General features: G+C 33.3%; 2 protein-coding genes across 2 annotated transcripts in view; one reads left to right on the top strand and one right to left on the bottom strand.

Moving 5' to 3' along the window:
* The window catches only part of LOC143204043 (homeobox protein caupolican), a 153,004-nt gene that overhangs the window by 52,311 nt on the left and 84,026 nt on the right, over positions 1-16,667 (top strand). The window lies entirely within an intron of this gene.
* Positions 2,518-4,904, bottom strand: LOC143203442 (uncharacterized). Its single transcript, XM_076415570.1, has 3 exons — positions 4,273-4,904; positions 3,493-3,988; positions 2,518-3,403 (listed from the first exon to the last, which is right to left on the bottom strand). The coding sequence occupies exons 1-3, from the start codon at positions 4,771-4,773 to the stop codon at positions 2,538-2,540; spliced, it is 1,863 nt and encodes a 620-aa protein (XP_076271685.1). The 5' UTR covers positions 4,774-4,904; the 3' UTR covers positions 2,518-2,537.

The raw sequence follows: 16,667 nt of genomic DNA, 5'->3' as shown, positions 1-16,667 counted from the left end.
CAATGAATGAAGTGTTTAGAATTAAGGATTTCGTCGATATTAAACTATGTTTGGACAAATAACTTAAAAAATAAATTTACAAAGATTATTAGATAGAGAAATTGACGATCTATGATTAAATAAGTAAAATATATACTGATTTTTCACCTTTTAAATTGTAGTATGAACATTTTAAAATAATTTTGTTACAGGTAGTAGGAATTGAAAAAGTTTAAGCTTTTTTAATCTAGTATGTACTGCAAACTAAAGTTATGAATGTTAAATCTGTGATCGCAAAGCAGTAATCCGGATAGAGTTCTTCTATAATAAATAATTTTTTCATTACAATTTTCATTCGATGTTCTTATTTATTGTTGTATTTATTCTTATTTATTTATTACTAGCTGACCCGACAGACTTCGTCCTGTCAAAAAGATTTGTAATGTGGCAGTTTTTGTGCCTACGTATTTTAAAAAATTCTCCTGAACAGAACCATCACCCTGGTGATAGGGCGTTGTGAATAAAAAATAATTAAATAAAACATATATAAGGATTGAAAAGTAAGTAATCGCTTTATTGTTAATCATGTGAATCATAATTATTATTATTATTATCATTATATTGCTTTGTGGTATACGATGTTTTTTGTTTGATTACCTGGCGCATAGATAAACAAATCTGATGGTTTTCCAACACGGGAACAGGCAACATACAATTGACCATGTGAGAAACATGGGTTTTCTAGATTAATACCACAAACACTTAATGATTGCCCCTGGGACTTGTTTATAGTCATAGCAAAAGCAAGCCGTCAACATGTCTATAGGAAATTTGCCATTACCAATGTCAATGAGTTGTTTAGAGAATATGTTTCCAGATTGGTCATTTTGCAACTCGACACGCATATTCTTGCTTAAATGAAGTACTTTAACATGTTTCCACAAATTGGAGGACTTTAGACATGCATTGAGTTCATCAGCTGGCGTTGATCGTGGAATCACTGGCAATGTTTGACGAAAATCTCCTGCTGATAAAATCATTGCACCACCAAATCGGTTATTATTGCTACGTAGATCTTTTAAGGTTCTGTCTAAAGCCTCCAAAGATTTTTTATGTGCCATCGTGCATTCATCCCAAACAATCAATTTACATTGCTGCAAAACCTTTGCCATTGCAGAGTTCTTCGAAACGTTGCAGGTTGGAGTTTCATTGCTTTGCATATTTAATGGCAATTTTAGTGCTGAATGGGCTGTTCGACCACCTTCAAGCAAAGTTGCTGCGATTCCCGACGAAGCGAGTGCAAGTGCAATTTTATTTTGTGAGCGAATTGTTGCTAATATTAATGAAATAAAAAAAGTTTTTCCTGTACCACCAGGTGCATCTAAGAAATAAATCCCTCCAGTTTCATCATTTGTTACTTTCATAAGAGTTTCAAATACATACTTCTGTTGTTCATTTAACAGTGGAAGATTTGTTTGAATTTATTCTTTCAAAGCGTTGAGATCATACAGTCTTTCTCGATGCAACTCTTGGTTAAAAGCGTCATGCATTGGACGATTGGGCGCGGTCAGGCCTAATTGAATTAATAGTTTGTTTGACCTTATCAAGCACATGTCCTCAATTGAAATCAATGCTTCATTGTAAATTTCTTCACTGATTTGTATATTTGGATTTCCCATTCTATTCCGTATTTGATACAAAATATCATCACACATATAATCTTTGTACTTCATCCACAAATCAATTGGGTTTGATGGGAAGCATGTAGATATGATTATAGAAAACAATGTTCGTATTTGATGAGTGTGTGATGATATTACAGCATCATTGAGAGTTTGATCCCAATGAGCGTCATTTTCAAGCAATTGCAAACGTTGACAGGCTTCTCTGTAGGATCCACACAATTCACCATCAACAGTTCGTAACTGTTGGAATGATGTTGGGCCACGTACATTGACTAATAGCAGTCGTAAATAAAAACATTCATCATTGCTTGGATGTACTGAATAAATCCGGCCAATCGCATCGGTGGAATATACATCTGTATATCCTGGAACTGGTTTTCCTTGTTTCCGTCGTATAAATCTCCTTGAGGATTGATTCCAGGTATAATATTTTGGCATTTCAGAATATAGCAATGTTTGTGCGAAATCATCGTTTTGGCATGTCTCAAAAAAACTGGTTAATGTAGTAGATGGTGGCTGAGCAGCTCTTTGTACTGCGTTCTGTGCTGTAAAATACACTCTTTGTCCATTTTCTAAATGCACAGCTAAGTGAACAACAGAAGGGTGTCTCTCATGAATAGGAAAAGAAAATATTCGCCAAACTGCTTCATTACTACTGACATAGCGGCCCATTTGGTATTGGGTAACTTCATCATTAGAATTCTCTGCACCAATTCCAATCACAGCCATATCACTCCCTTTGGTTACATATTTGCAAATGTATTTAATCGATTTCACTGAATGGCAAGATTCAACGTTGATGTGTGCTTTGAATGTCTTTGATAAAATGGGTGAATATGGAACAATCCAACGATTATCTATTTCAATATCTTGTTAATTTAATTTGACAATTGTTGATTTTCCATTGTCTGCTGTCGATCTGCGACGATACAATGGATAACCGTCATTACCAGTAATTGTTTCCGATATTAATGTCCGTGGATATCGTTTTGAACATTTACCATCCATCATACACGGTGAATTTTGATTAAGAGTTCCACAGGGACCATGTATCATGTTTTTGATAACTACCTCATGCAATCCAGGATCTACTTGTACATTAGGGATTTCAGCTGATATCACTGCATCAACTTCATTTGGCCTTATCTTTTCAACCAACCAAATCAAAATGTGTGCATGTGGCAATCCTCGTTTCTGCCACTCCACAGAATACATCCAGCAGCGTGTCTCACCAAACACATTATGTTTTACGATGAAATTCATTAAAGATTTCAACTTTTGTCTAAAGACTCTGGCTGTAATATCATGACGATCAATGGATGATTTCCCAGGTAATAACTCCTGCTTAATTTCTATCCATTGCGGATTGCATGTAAATGTGATGAACAAATCTGCTGTACCATAATGACGAACATACGACATGGCATCTTGAGCATATTCGTGCATATGCCGAGGGCTTCCGATGTATGTTGCTGGAAGAATAGTCATCCGACCGACATTCTGTGCATTTCCATCAGTATTAATCGCATCTCGAAGGTGAATATACTCTTCAGATCGGAGTTTGGTTTGATTCAACCTGATGAATGTTAATCTCTCCGTTTCAATTTTAACATACATGTCATCAACATATTTGTGATATAATCGCCGACATTTCAATATGTGATTATCTGCATTTTCCCGAATCATTAGGCGGTATGAATAATAGTTCATTGAACTGACTTTTTTGTTGGTTTCAGAACCTGTAAACAGATTTTGTTTTAATAACATTCAAATACATAATATAGTGACTGAGATATTATCGCCATAGCTAAACTAATATTTTAGTTACCTGTAATGGGATTTATCATTTTTATTGATAAATCGTAGCCATCTTCACCTTGCCAAAATATAATGGGATATTGCAGTGCATCATATGAGCGGTGTGTTTCCTTTATAGGTTGTAATTGAAAATTCCGACGATGTAAAACAATATCACGGGATTCCAAGTTTTCTCCAACTACAACGATAGCAACTTCATCAATAGTTGGTGCATTAAAACGTCTTGTATGTTGACCTGCAGGTGTTTTATCAGCTCTGATTACAATTTTGTGATTATCGGATGGCATCAGATCCAGGGCAGTTTTAAACAATATAATCAATTGATTGTGTTGATGAAATAAAGTTTGTAATTGTTCTACAATAGACCTTTTTACTAAATTGTTATGTGCACAACGCAGATCAATTTCTTGTGGTGAATTGCCCATAAAATAAATTTGCAGGAATTTGTTGTCGCTATCTGACACTGGTAACAGTGAACCTGCTCTGTGATATATTTGCCCTTGTATCTGTAAATAAAAAAAATATTATGGTGTGGTATAAATTAATGGATTGTCAATGATCAAACTTAAATAATATTTGATCTTAAAAAGTATATATTTAGTTTTAACTAATATCTATCAAATATAAAATATAATAAAAGTGTCACTGAAACTGAATCACCATATAATATGATGACTAAGTGATATATTTCGTAATGATTAAGAAATTGAAGATTAGTAACACATCTTAACTTTGGTGACAGAAAATTTTGTTCGCTAAAATAATTATGAGTAACTGCTATAATACATACCTTGAAAGTTGGCATAAAATTTTCCCGAACTGCATTTGTTGCCCCAAATGAAGTCATTTGAAAGCAATTGTTATATTGTTGAATATGTGTCAAAAAGTGTATAGAATCTGTTCCTATTCCTGAAACCAATGAGTACAATGGTTCTGGTGGTGGATCCAATTGTATCAATTTCACTTTACCATTTGCGCAACACAATCCATTGGCATCGTTTTTGTATTTTAATGCCTTACAGTGTGAGCAAACCAAGTTCATAGAACCAATAACAACACATTGGTAGTTACTGTAGTCAATTGACACATCGTAACTGAAAGCAGCTGGATTCAAACTTGCGCGATTATTAGTTGAATGTCGCGCTCGCGCTTCACGCGTTTGTGATATCCGAATTCTTTCACGTTCATTTCCGTCGTCACGTTCTTGTGCAGTACGATTAGATCGGTAATTAGCTTGGTTTATAGCATTTCTGGTTCTTCTACCTAAATTGCTTCGTCTTATAGGAGGCATATCAAATATAAATTATTTTTTCACTAATCACGAACTAAACAAACACTAACTAACTAAACACTCTGCACAAAACACGATATACGAATTTGTTTCGTGTATCACTTGACAATTCATCTGTCATCTGTCAAAAGTCATCTGTAACAGACAACTTTTTTTTTTTAATTTGATATGACTTGAACTCAAATCCTTTTAAGCCGTACGAATTGTTTTATTTATTTAAAATTTGAATTAAATTTTAAACAAATAAAAAATTTTAAATAAATAAAACAATTCGTACGGATTAAAAGGATTTGAGTTCAAGTCATATCAAATTTAAAAAAAAAAAGTTGTCTGTTACAGATGACTTTTGACAGATGACAGATGAATTGTCAACTGATACACGAAACAAATTCAAACAAAAAGGGCTATTTTTAGGGTTTTTCCAGCAATAATTCTAATTTTTCTCGCCGTAAAAACCATCCCTGAACTTCAACGAACATTTTAAAAAAAGATTTGGCCAAATTGGTCCAGGCGTTGTTGAGTTATGCGCTTAGGAACATATTTTGCGATTCATTTTTATATATAAGATAAATCCTCAAGAATCGTCATTTAATTGTTTATAAATTATTTTTTAATCTTTGCCTAGTTACCATAAACATATTTAAAATATTAATTCCTGTTTAGTTTGTTTTTATTGTCCGTTTTTAATACCTTCAATGAATTCCGAATGGGATGGAGATGAATCCATTTCCGGAAATGGATCCATGAAAAATGGAAGAAACTTCTAGAAGGTGATAGAAAACGTTGGGATAATTTAAACGGTATCAATTTTTCTCTATAAATGTCTTTCCAACGTGACAAAATGGCCAGAGTGCAGAATGGTGGTTTAATTGAATGAGATTTAATAGTAGTGAAAGAGTTCCAACAGAAAAAGGGATTATATAAAGAGGTATTAAATTATTCAGAATAGGATGGCTTGGCCGATAAAATTATTAACATAACTCGTATTATTACCTTAGAAAAATAATTTATGTAATGGTTTTTCCAACGAATTATCTACCTGTACAACGACCGAGCCAACCTTTAGTACTGCTATTCTTAACCGTAAGACCTACCAACTGTCCCCGATAGGTTCCAATCTGAAATCAGTATTGTCGTAAATCCACTCGTCTTCGTCCCGAGAGAAATCGCCCGATTGTCAATTGTTGAAAGATGAAGGTCAGTGCCATTCTTCATAAACCACAGCGGAGGGTGAGGGCATAACTTTTACTGCCGATTAAAGTTTTACGATCACTGGAACGCTTAATGAGGGGTTTTCACGGTATGATAAAACCAGATCATTTACCTGACCGAATAGTGTACACCGTATTTTATAGTGTTATAAACACATTTTGACGAACAGGATTTAAATAATGCGATGTTAGAGATTGTTAAATCTATTTTTCAGGTATTCCATTTTAAGTGGAATGGAATGTAGAAATCAAATTGATGCAGAATCTATGAATTTTCAGGTATTAAATGTATTATAACCGGTTGGTTCAATTGTTGGTTGGCTTTTTGTCGATTATAGTATCGAAATTGGAATTTGACAAGAACGTATTTAAATTACATTGATAAGTGTACTGGGGCTTATGCTTTATCTACTCTACACTTGTGATATATCACAAATGGAGAATATTACGATGGCTACATTTGTACATGATACTGCGATTATAGCTGTCGAAGACAATAGTGAAGAAGCCTCACGAAAATTACAACAGTCAAGTGACAATATAAATAATTGGACACAAGCTTGGAAAATAAAAATTAACGAAAATAAATCTATGCATGTGCAGTTCACCTACAATCAGACCGTACAAGCACCAATGACATTAAATAATAGTATCATTCCATATAGCAACAAAGCTAAATATCTCGGAATGAACCATAATGCAAAACTTCGCTGCAAGTAACATAAAAAAGAAGAAGAGAAAAAACTGAAATTGAAAGATAAGAAAATTTACTGACTAATTGGAAGAAAATCACATTTATCAGTACATAATAAATTGCTATTATATAAGCAAATACTGAAACCTATATGGACATACGGAGTTCAATTATGGGGATGTTCTGCAAAGAGTAACAGAAACAAAATTCAAATTTTTCAGGACAAAGTCCCGAGAGGTATTGTGGGCGCACCCAAATACTATAAGACTGATTACCTACATCGAGACCTTCAGATACCCACAGTCAGTCAAGAAATCAAGAGAATTGCAAGGGGGCATGAGGAAGGGGGACAAAAACTCCATTCTCATGAGAATATTGAAGTATTGCAGTTTTTGGATACCAACAGAACAGGACACAGACAAAGAATCAAACCATCTGATCTTGTGAAGTGTTGTGTAGTGAGTTGCATATAATAAAAAACACAGCAGTGACATGCATAAACATTATTTCACCAGAGACTGAGATAGGGTCGATTGGACCTCCTAGATATCATAAACACAAATTGTAGGTTAGTCGAAAAAAAGTCGGTTTCGCTAGATTTTGTCCAATAAGTCTTGCAATTCGTTGTCTCCGAGCTTTACCAGGGACAGCATAGGTTCTTAAAGTGTGCTTGATGAACTTCGGCAACAAGAATTCAACCAAACAACAAAAGTAATGAATATGGAAAATGCAGTTTCGAGAATTCTATGTTTAGTACGTGTGTACACTGAAAACTCAATAATACTATTTTTTGGGTTAGGATTGATAATATTAATGTTTCGTATTTTTATCAATAGATGACGCTAATAAAACAATGCTCAAGTAATTCATCCATTGAAAGGAAGACAATAGTTCATGTAATCACTCTGTCAGACATTCCTGAAAGCCTAATGCAAATCGTAGAAAAACCTGACGAAATTTATTAATGAGGAACTATTAGAAATATTCTAAAAACAGTTGATAGCAATCTGAAGCCTAAACAAAAAATCTAAGAGCTGTTTGGCTTTGCGACGTAATCTGTACATTTTTTGGGTGTTGAAAATGGCTTCATATTGTTATAGAACGACGCGTTTCTTGATAGTTTCGGTAACTATGAAAAACATAGTTATTACATTAGAATAAAAATGAATAGACTTAGAGAAAACATTATTTTATTTACAAACTATTCGTATTTTTACCAATAGATAACGCTGATAAAACAATGCCCAAGTAAGTCATCTATCGAAAGGAAGACAATAGTTAATGTAAGCACTCTGTTAGATATTGCATGATTCCTGAAAGCCTAATGCAAACCGCAGAAAAACCTGACGAAATTTACTAATGGGGAACTATTAGAAATATTCGAAAAATAGTTGATAGCAATCTGAAGCCCAAACAAAAAAATCTAAGAGCTGTTTTGGTTTTGCGACGTAATTTGTATATTTTTTGGGCGTTGAAAATGACTTCATATTGTTACAGATCGACACGTTTCTTGATAATTTCGGTAACTACGAAAAACATAGTTATTACATTAGAATAAAAGTGAGTAAAACTATCAGGGATAATTTCTTATGTAATGCACGTTCACTAACACATACGAAAATCTTTTTATTTCCTAGTGAGTTTTCTCTTTGTACATTTTTGTTTGTGGGAAAAACCTAGAAGATCTCCGTGAAGTACTCAACAATAGTCTTATATTATTGAGAAACTCCATATTCCTTGATATATTTTCTCAATCTCTATAATATCCTCCAGATTTTCCGGAAGATAGTCGAGGTAGGAATGAAGACAATTTACTTTTAGACCCATTAGACAGCTTAAAGCTTGAAAAGACTATTTGTTTATAGCTGAGGTCTTTATGATTATGCCAAAACATTCTTTATAACTTCATTAGAGGCAATTCACCCTTTTTTGAGGATATATTACCACTTTGAGGAATTGTGGGTTCGAAGAAAACACTTTCTTCACACTTGCTTCTGTGAGGCCCGGAAACTTTGAAACTTTATATTTGAAGCAATCTACATCTTTGGGAAGTTATTTTAAAAATTGCTTCATCATTTTCAACTCTATGCGCAGTGTTGTTAGAAGAACTTTATAGTTCTTCTTGGAGGACGTTTTTTCACAAACTTTAAGCTCCCTGGGTGACTCATTTTTGTTCAGTCTTTATCTGGTTCTTGCTATTCCGTAGATACAAAAAGCAAGGGAATATGTTAAACCCAACTTGTTGTTCGAGCAACGTACATACAAATTTGAAATCGTCTCACACCAACCATGGTCTTCATTTTATTATTTGCCAAGAATAAATTCCAAATTCTTACAGATTTCATTTTTGTTCAAGTATAAAACCGCTGTTGTGAAGGAGAACTGTTTTAAGGCTTCATTTAATGCAATTTTCAGCATACCAAAATACACAGAAGTCAATCAAAATTACTCCAACAGCTTTCTATTGTAGGCCTGTATAATTAATGCGTTTTTATTGATACTAAAATAATGTTTTTAGTCAACGTACAGATATATATTAATGTTATCTCATCTCTGGAGGTATTAAAGAGCAACGAACAAAAAATTCCCGTCTTTATTCCTTTTTTTTGCTGGGTAATAACCGTTGGTAATTCATTGTCTCCGCTGTCATATTGCGCGAGCCCGTCCCGATGATAAATAACAGCACCAAATCGGCTCTGGTAGCCGCGAGCGGTACCCACCGTCTCCCATTGTTAGAAATAGTCATTTAATTTATTAAAATAACGCTGGTACTTGTCCGGCTCCGGATGATATTTGAATATTTAAAGAATACCGGGGACCTACACACGCTCATCTTCCCTCGGACCCGTCGGGAACCGTGCGTTTCTCGGTTATTCGTAGAAATTTCGAAGCTAATGACGTCGACCGTCGATGTCGATGGGCCCGAACCACTGGACATACAACGCCAACAAAGACGTATAACAATAAGTTAATACCTTTTAAATACCACGTAGGTTGCCATACTTTTCATGCATATTAATGGACCGGGGTACCATTGTTTTTAATAGCCACTAATGCCCATACCATGTCTGATTCTTTTCTCGGTGTTGTTTGTTATGTTTCGTTTTTTTCTCTATGTCCCTTGTATTATTGTTGTTCCTAAATTGAATATATTTTACTTGGTTTACACTTTCTTTGTTACCAACAATGGGGCCTTTATACTACTTTACTGTATGGTTAGAAATTCGTTTTAAACGTGTAATCAAGAAAAAAGCCATTGAATTTTTTCGTACTCTATTTGGGTGAATGCCCCTTTTGAACCAACTTAGAAAAAGGAGGAGGTTCTATGTTCGGCTGTATTTTTTTTGTATGTTCGCGGATTTCTCCGTCAATTGTCGGCCGATGTTCAAAATTAGTTTTTTATTCGAAAAAGTGCACTTCCGAGGTGGTCCCATTGGAACCAAATCGAGATATGTTGGGGGAAGAGGGGGAAATCGAGGGAAACCCTCAAATTTTAAAGACACGTACAATATATCATAAAAATTTCTTAATTTATTGACTAAATATCTAACACTAATTAATTAAATTGAATGAAATTAATTTAATGCCATTATTATGTTATTACTCAGCCAAAGGAAACATCCTAGAATAAGGATTAATTATTACACATAACCCAGATAATAACATGTCTTGGATAAACATATCTTCAAAATCTTCAATATTTTCTATTTCAATCTATGAAAATAAATATAGATCAACATCGACATAAATTGTAAGTGGCACATAATATATTAAGAACATTATGTTATTAATCTAACACTAGAAAAGTGGTAGAAAGTGGACATTCTTCATTCTTAGCTAGATAGTAGTAGTATATGGTAGCCATAGTATATGGTAAGCTCATTCAGATTAATATCTATATTCTCATCTTCTCAGATATGTATTCACTCTTATTGAATATGAAAGAAACCTGTTGAATATAATATGTATAATGTTATAATTAGTGTTGGGAACTGTCGACTGAAATCGACTGTCGACTGTTTAGTAATTGACTACTTTTTAATATCGACTGTTTCAGTTGCTATTTTTGGTTCGATTGATTTTACTACTTTTTACTAGTGACTGTTTCAGTCGTGTACTTTTAGTTACTTTTTTTTGGTAGTTTGCTTGCAAATAACAATATATTGTATATTAATATAGCAGCATTTTGGAACGATATTTTTCAAGATTGTTAACGTATTAGGGTAAAAAGCTTAAAATTGTGAATAATAAATAGTAAAATTCTTTTGACAAAAATAAATAAAGCATTTACTTTATTTAAAAAAGATATAGTAGTTATTGCGCGATCATTTTTAATTATGTCATAGCAATTAACATATTAAAATACGATGGATATTTGTGGGGTATTATTCAATTCCTTTTTACAGATCCACAGAACATTCAAATATAAAAGTAATTCTACTTCGTTTAAAATGAAATTATTAATTGCATGTTAATACTATTCAGTAATTATTGTTTCCCTTTTCTTTTTTAAAGTTAGTACGTGGAGGAATATGTACATCTCCTCTCGCTTATACTACCGTTATAAAATATAAGCACATATAAAATTAACTGCTCCAAGCAATTATCTCCGTGCTTTCCTCTCTCACAATTTATACAGGAAAGGAGTCGTACATCTTCGTCTGATATCACAAATTGAACTAAACAGTCGAACCGTGTAAATAGGAATTACTATTTTCAGTCATTAGTTTTTTGACTATCGATTGTTTCGACTGTTTTTCGTCGATAGTTCCCAACGCTAGTTATAATATATGTGCTTATTCGTTCACCATTAATTTTATGTTTAATTATTTTTAATTTGTTTTTTTCCATGTTTCCATCCATCTTTCTATGTCTTTGGGATTCTTTCACTTTTTAGAAACCTTCATGGAGACATTGTCACAGTCTTATTCGGGATTAAATTTTTTGGAATATAATATCTGTGTAAATAGCAAATTATACCCTACGTAGCTCTTCCCCTTGTCGTAAACCTTTTGTAAACCTTTTGCAGCTATAAAGGCCATAGACTTTCTATTTTGGCATTTTACATAGTTCGTACGCTATTAATATTACTGATCATTCTAATTATTTTGTTACTCCGTCACCTTTCAGTGGGTGATTCCAAAATTTTAATCTTAGTACCTTGATACAAGCTTTTCACCGTAGGCGGCATTGAGGTGCCTGGTACCTGGTGTAATTAATATTGTTTTTACATTAATACCTTTTTCACGACACTCAGGTAACACATTTTCCTGGTGTAAATAATATTGTTTAACTTATTTCTTACAGTCTAAATATTTAGTTGTATAGACTTGTTCATACAATCTCATAATTGCTTCTTTTAATTTCACTCGAATATAATTGGTCTTTTATGATTGCTCATGTCCTACTTCATTCCCTTTTCACCTATATCGTTGAATATTTCTTCATAACTTTCTACTCTCAACCCGCCGTTGTTACTTGTAGGTTATCTGGAAAAAGAAAGTACCTGAAACTTATAATGTTTTGAACAAAGGTATAATTGTCAATATAAACGTTTTAGAAGTGATGTGTCTAAACTTTCAACTTTTTCGCTCGTGTCTTCTTATTTCCTGCTTGCTGTAGTATATGGTAAGCTGATTCAGATTAATATCTATATTCTCATCTTGTCGGATATATGTATTCACTGTTCCGTATACATATTTTATATCTTATATTATTTTACATTCATTACATTATGTTATTTACATGTTTCATATCTTTTTAAAAAAATCCATCTTTCTATGTCTTTGGGATTCCTCCATTTTTCAGAAACCTTGATGGGGACATTGTTATAGTCTTATTCGGGATTAAAATTTTTTTAATATAATATCTACATAAATAGCAAATTATACCCTACTTAACCCTCCTCCTTGTCGTAACCTTTTGTAAACCTTTTGTAGCGATGAAGGCCCTAGACTTTCTATTTTGGCATTTTACATAGTTTGTACGCTATTAATATTACAGATAATTCCAATTATATTATTATTCCGTCACCTTTCAGCGGGTGATTCCAAAACTTTAATCTTAGTACCATGATATAAGCTTTTCACCGTAGACGGCACTCAGGTGCCTGGTACCTGGTGTAGTTAATATTGTTTACCTTGTATCTTTCAGTCTAAATATTTAGTTGTATAGAGTTGTTCGAACAATTCCATAATTGCTTCTTTTAATTTCACTCGAATATAATAGGTTTTCATGATTGATAATAGGTTTCTTTATATTTTGCAGTTTATTAACATTTATTTTAATTTCTAATATGTCCTACTTCATTTCCTTTTCACCTATATCATTGAATATATCATAACTTTCTATTCATAACCTCCCATTATTACTTCTCCCACTTTATTTGGAAAGAGAAAGTACCTGAAAGGCTTCAAATTGTAGCGTTTTGAATAAACCTTAATGACCCGTCACCTCATAGGCAATTTTGAAGGTTTGGATATTCTAAATTTTAAGCTCATCTGGCTGAATATCAATGCTTTGAGCTCAGTTAGGAATCAATCAGGCAGCTATTTCTAAACCTTGACATCAAATTAAAGATAATGAAAAACTTGGAAGCTCGGTTCCACTAAAAAATTATATTATTTTAAAACCAATGTCTGGAAGTTTCATTAGACCTCTTTGTGGGTTATCTTTACACCACCTGAATCCTATATTATTCAACAGTCTGTGAATGGATGTTCTACATCACTGAAAGAGCTGCATATAAGTTTTCTATGAATAAATCTTTTTCATTCAAGTTACAGTTTCATTCATCTGAATAATTCTATTAATTTCACACACCTTCCGTATAAGGACGGTCTCTTTTCAGTGAATCCAGAATTATATTTTTCATGTTTTGAGATACTTCAGTGACCGGGTCCATAATAATATTCAGTATAACTGCAACACGCTAAATGTTACTGATCAGAGGAGGCATTCATTATATCGCTCCTTCATAGAGAGAAAAAACCGAATACCAACACACCAATTTGGGTTTATTAACAAGCATTCAAGAATTGATTAGGTCGACAGAATAACAAATGTTATTAAAAATGCATACGAAAGTAAAAAAGTCTGCTCAGCTATATTCTTAGATGTAGCACACGCGTTCGATAAGATTTTAATGAAGGCCTTGTTTATAAACTACCGAAAATGTTACCAAAACAACACACCAAACTATTAAAATCATATATTACAGCCACAATGTTTAGAGTTAAACAAGAAGAAGCTTACTCTACAATAAAAGAAGCTAAAGCAGGTGTACCACAAGGAAGTGTACTAGGACCAATGCTTTATCTACTCTGCACTTGTGATATACCACGAATGGAGAATTGTACGATGGCTACATTTGCTGATGATAGTGGGATTATAGTTGTCGGAGGCAATAGTGAAGAAGCCACACGAAAATTACAACAGGCAAGTGACAATATAACTAATTGGACACAAACTTGGAAAATAAAATTTAAATTAAGTAAATATGTGTATGTTTAGTTCACCTACAATCAGACCGTACACGCACCTATAATATTAAATAATACTATCATTCCATATAACAACACCGCTAAATATCTCGGAATGAATCTTGAAGCGAAACTTCGCTGGAAGGAACATATAAAGAAGAAAAGAAAAGAACTAGAATTAAAATATAGGAAAATGTATTGGCTAATTGGAAAAAAATCACAATTATCAATACATAATAAATTGCTAATATATAAGCAAATACTGAAACCTATATCCATATAGGAGTTCAATTATGGGGATGTTCTGCTATGAGTAACACAAACAAAATACAAATTTTTCAGAACAAAGTCCTGAAAAGTATTGTTGGTTCACCAAAATACTACCGGACCCACAGTCAGTCAAGAAATCAATAGAATGGCAAGGAGGCATGAGAATAGACTCCATTCTCATGAGAATATTGAAGTATTGCAACTTTTGGATACCACCAGAGCAGGACACAGACTCAAAAGAATCAAACCACCTGATCTTGTATAGTGTTGTGTAGTGACGGGCAGTTAATAAAAAATACAGCGGTGACATGTATAAACATTATTTTACCACAAACTGAGATAGGGCCGATGGGTCCTCCTATTTATATACCTAGATTTAAGTTATCATAAACAATAATAAAAAATTATCTCATTACTGTCCAAAGTAAATGATTAGAGATTATTCTGTTCTGTCTGGCTTCTGAATTTTCTTCTGTGTTTCGTGTTTCGAATGTTATAATAATACAGGTTATTTTTAAAATTTGCAGACGTTTGACAACGCCACGACTTTCGCAGGCTGATTCGTTAGATGTTCAAACTTTTACACACTCTATCTTTTTTTAATGGAGTAGAATGGGAAGTAAATTATTTTCTGACTCTAAAGCGAATTTATGAAGTGCGACAGACAATACGTTAAACGTATTGATGACGTGAGTTCATCGTTATTTTGAAAGATCTATAGTAATATATTTAGTGTAATTCCATTTAAACTCTCTATTTATATCATAGATTTTTGAATGATTTTAGTATCCAAGAGAAAAAATTATATCTAATAACATTTTGTTTAACGGAAATATTGCATCACATCTTTATAAGCTCTAAAAATACAAACAATACGTTCGTTTAGTCCGGATAATTGACCGAAAACCAATTTAATATCAATAAATCAATAGGAAATCAAAACAAAGGTGATGTATTTATGGCCCATTAAAGAGTAGGTTAAAATTCCCGTAGCCCGAGCGTAATGGTTTCGCCAGGGATCCGATATACCGACCAATTTCTCACTAACAAAGTCGTATTACCGACCCGACGGCGATTATTTTTATAATCACTTCATTTCGGCTACCTGCAAATCGACATTACGACACGGTATTTAAAGGGAACAATAGCTCCATTGTCCACGCTTATTATCGGATCCGTTTTTCTTCGACCGCTTCTATGACCGCCCGTTCAAAAATTGGCTCTTAGCTCGTGTCACGACTGTCGATAATTAATATTCGTTTCGTCTGGGTTCCGATAAAGCGTTATTGACAAGTTGGCCGGGGTCCGATTGAGCGGACGTCGAAACAAGTCGACGTTTTCTTGTTCGATGGAATAACAAGCTCGAATTAGTTTTCAAATAATGAGTTGCCATAATTATTGTTGTTTGCGAACGCGACGAAAGAAATCGTGTTACAGAAAGTTTTCGTGAATATTTTGACCTTAATTTATTGCACGTTACATAACTATTTTTGGTTGCTCAGTTTTATACCTTTGGTAAAAAGTTTCCTTAGTAAAATACTAAAAATGTTTCTACTCTTCGATGGTATACTCTAGAAATTTGAAATAATTGATTTTTTCATATTTTAAAAGTTTAACCGTTTAAGAATATGCCCCTAAGAGAATTTTTCGAAATTTAATAGTATTTTCGGAGATATAGTTGTTTTAGTGACGCAGCATCTAAAAAGGAATGTTTTGTATGAGCCTTTTCATTACATTCTTCTAGAATGTCAACAAAATTTCTTCCACCAAATTATGGGTGTTGGAAAAAATTAGATTTCTTTACAATTTTTTGACATTACAGTTATATCTGTTCGAAAGAAAATTGAGAGTATCGCATAAAGGTGCATTCTCAACACTTAAACCTATATCGGCTGTAGTTCCTCTGGGTAGTGTCTTGGGACCTTGTATCTGTTCTACAGTGCTGATATCCTAACATCAAAAGAAACAGTAGTTGGAACATTTGCCGACACACAGTTATTATGGCAATATATATAGCTCCACCTAAGGCGGTAGAAAAAGTACAAGTGGCAGTCAACAAGATCTACAAGTTGACTAAAGATTGGAAAATACAGTTTAGTAGGTCACAATTTGTCCATATTAATTTTACCTAGCGCTAGATGTCCCTTTAATTATTTATGTAGATTTGTCATGACATTATATAAAGTGGATTTAAAAGTCTCCAATGGAACTAATAATTTCTTAGACAAGTATTAATTG

Source organism: Rhynchophorus ferrugineus, unplaced genomic scaffold (assembly GCF_030347505.1).
Source record: "Rhynchophorus ferrugineus isolate W39M unplaced genomic scaffold, kcgeb_rfMv2 rfM10, whole genome shotgun sequence".
Lineage (NCBI taxonomy): Eukaryota > Metazoa > Arthropoda > Insecta > Coleoptera > Curculionidae > Rhynchophorus > Rhynchophorus ferrugineus.
Note: the sequence above shows the minus strand (reverse complement) of the source record. Positions and strands in the feature narration are given on the sequence as shown.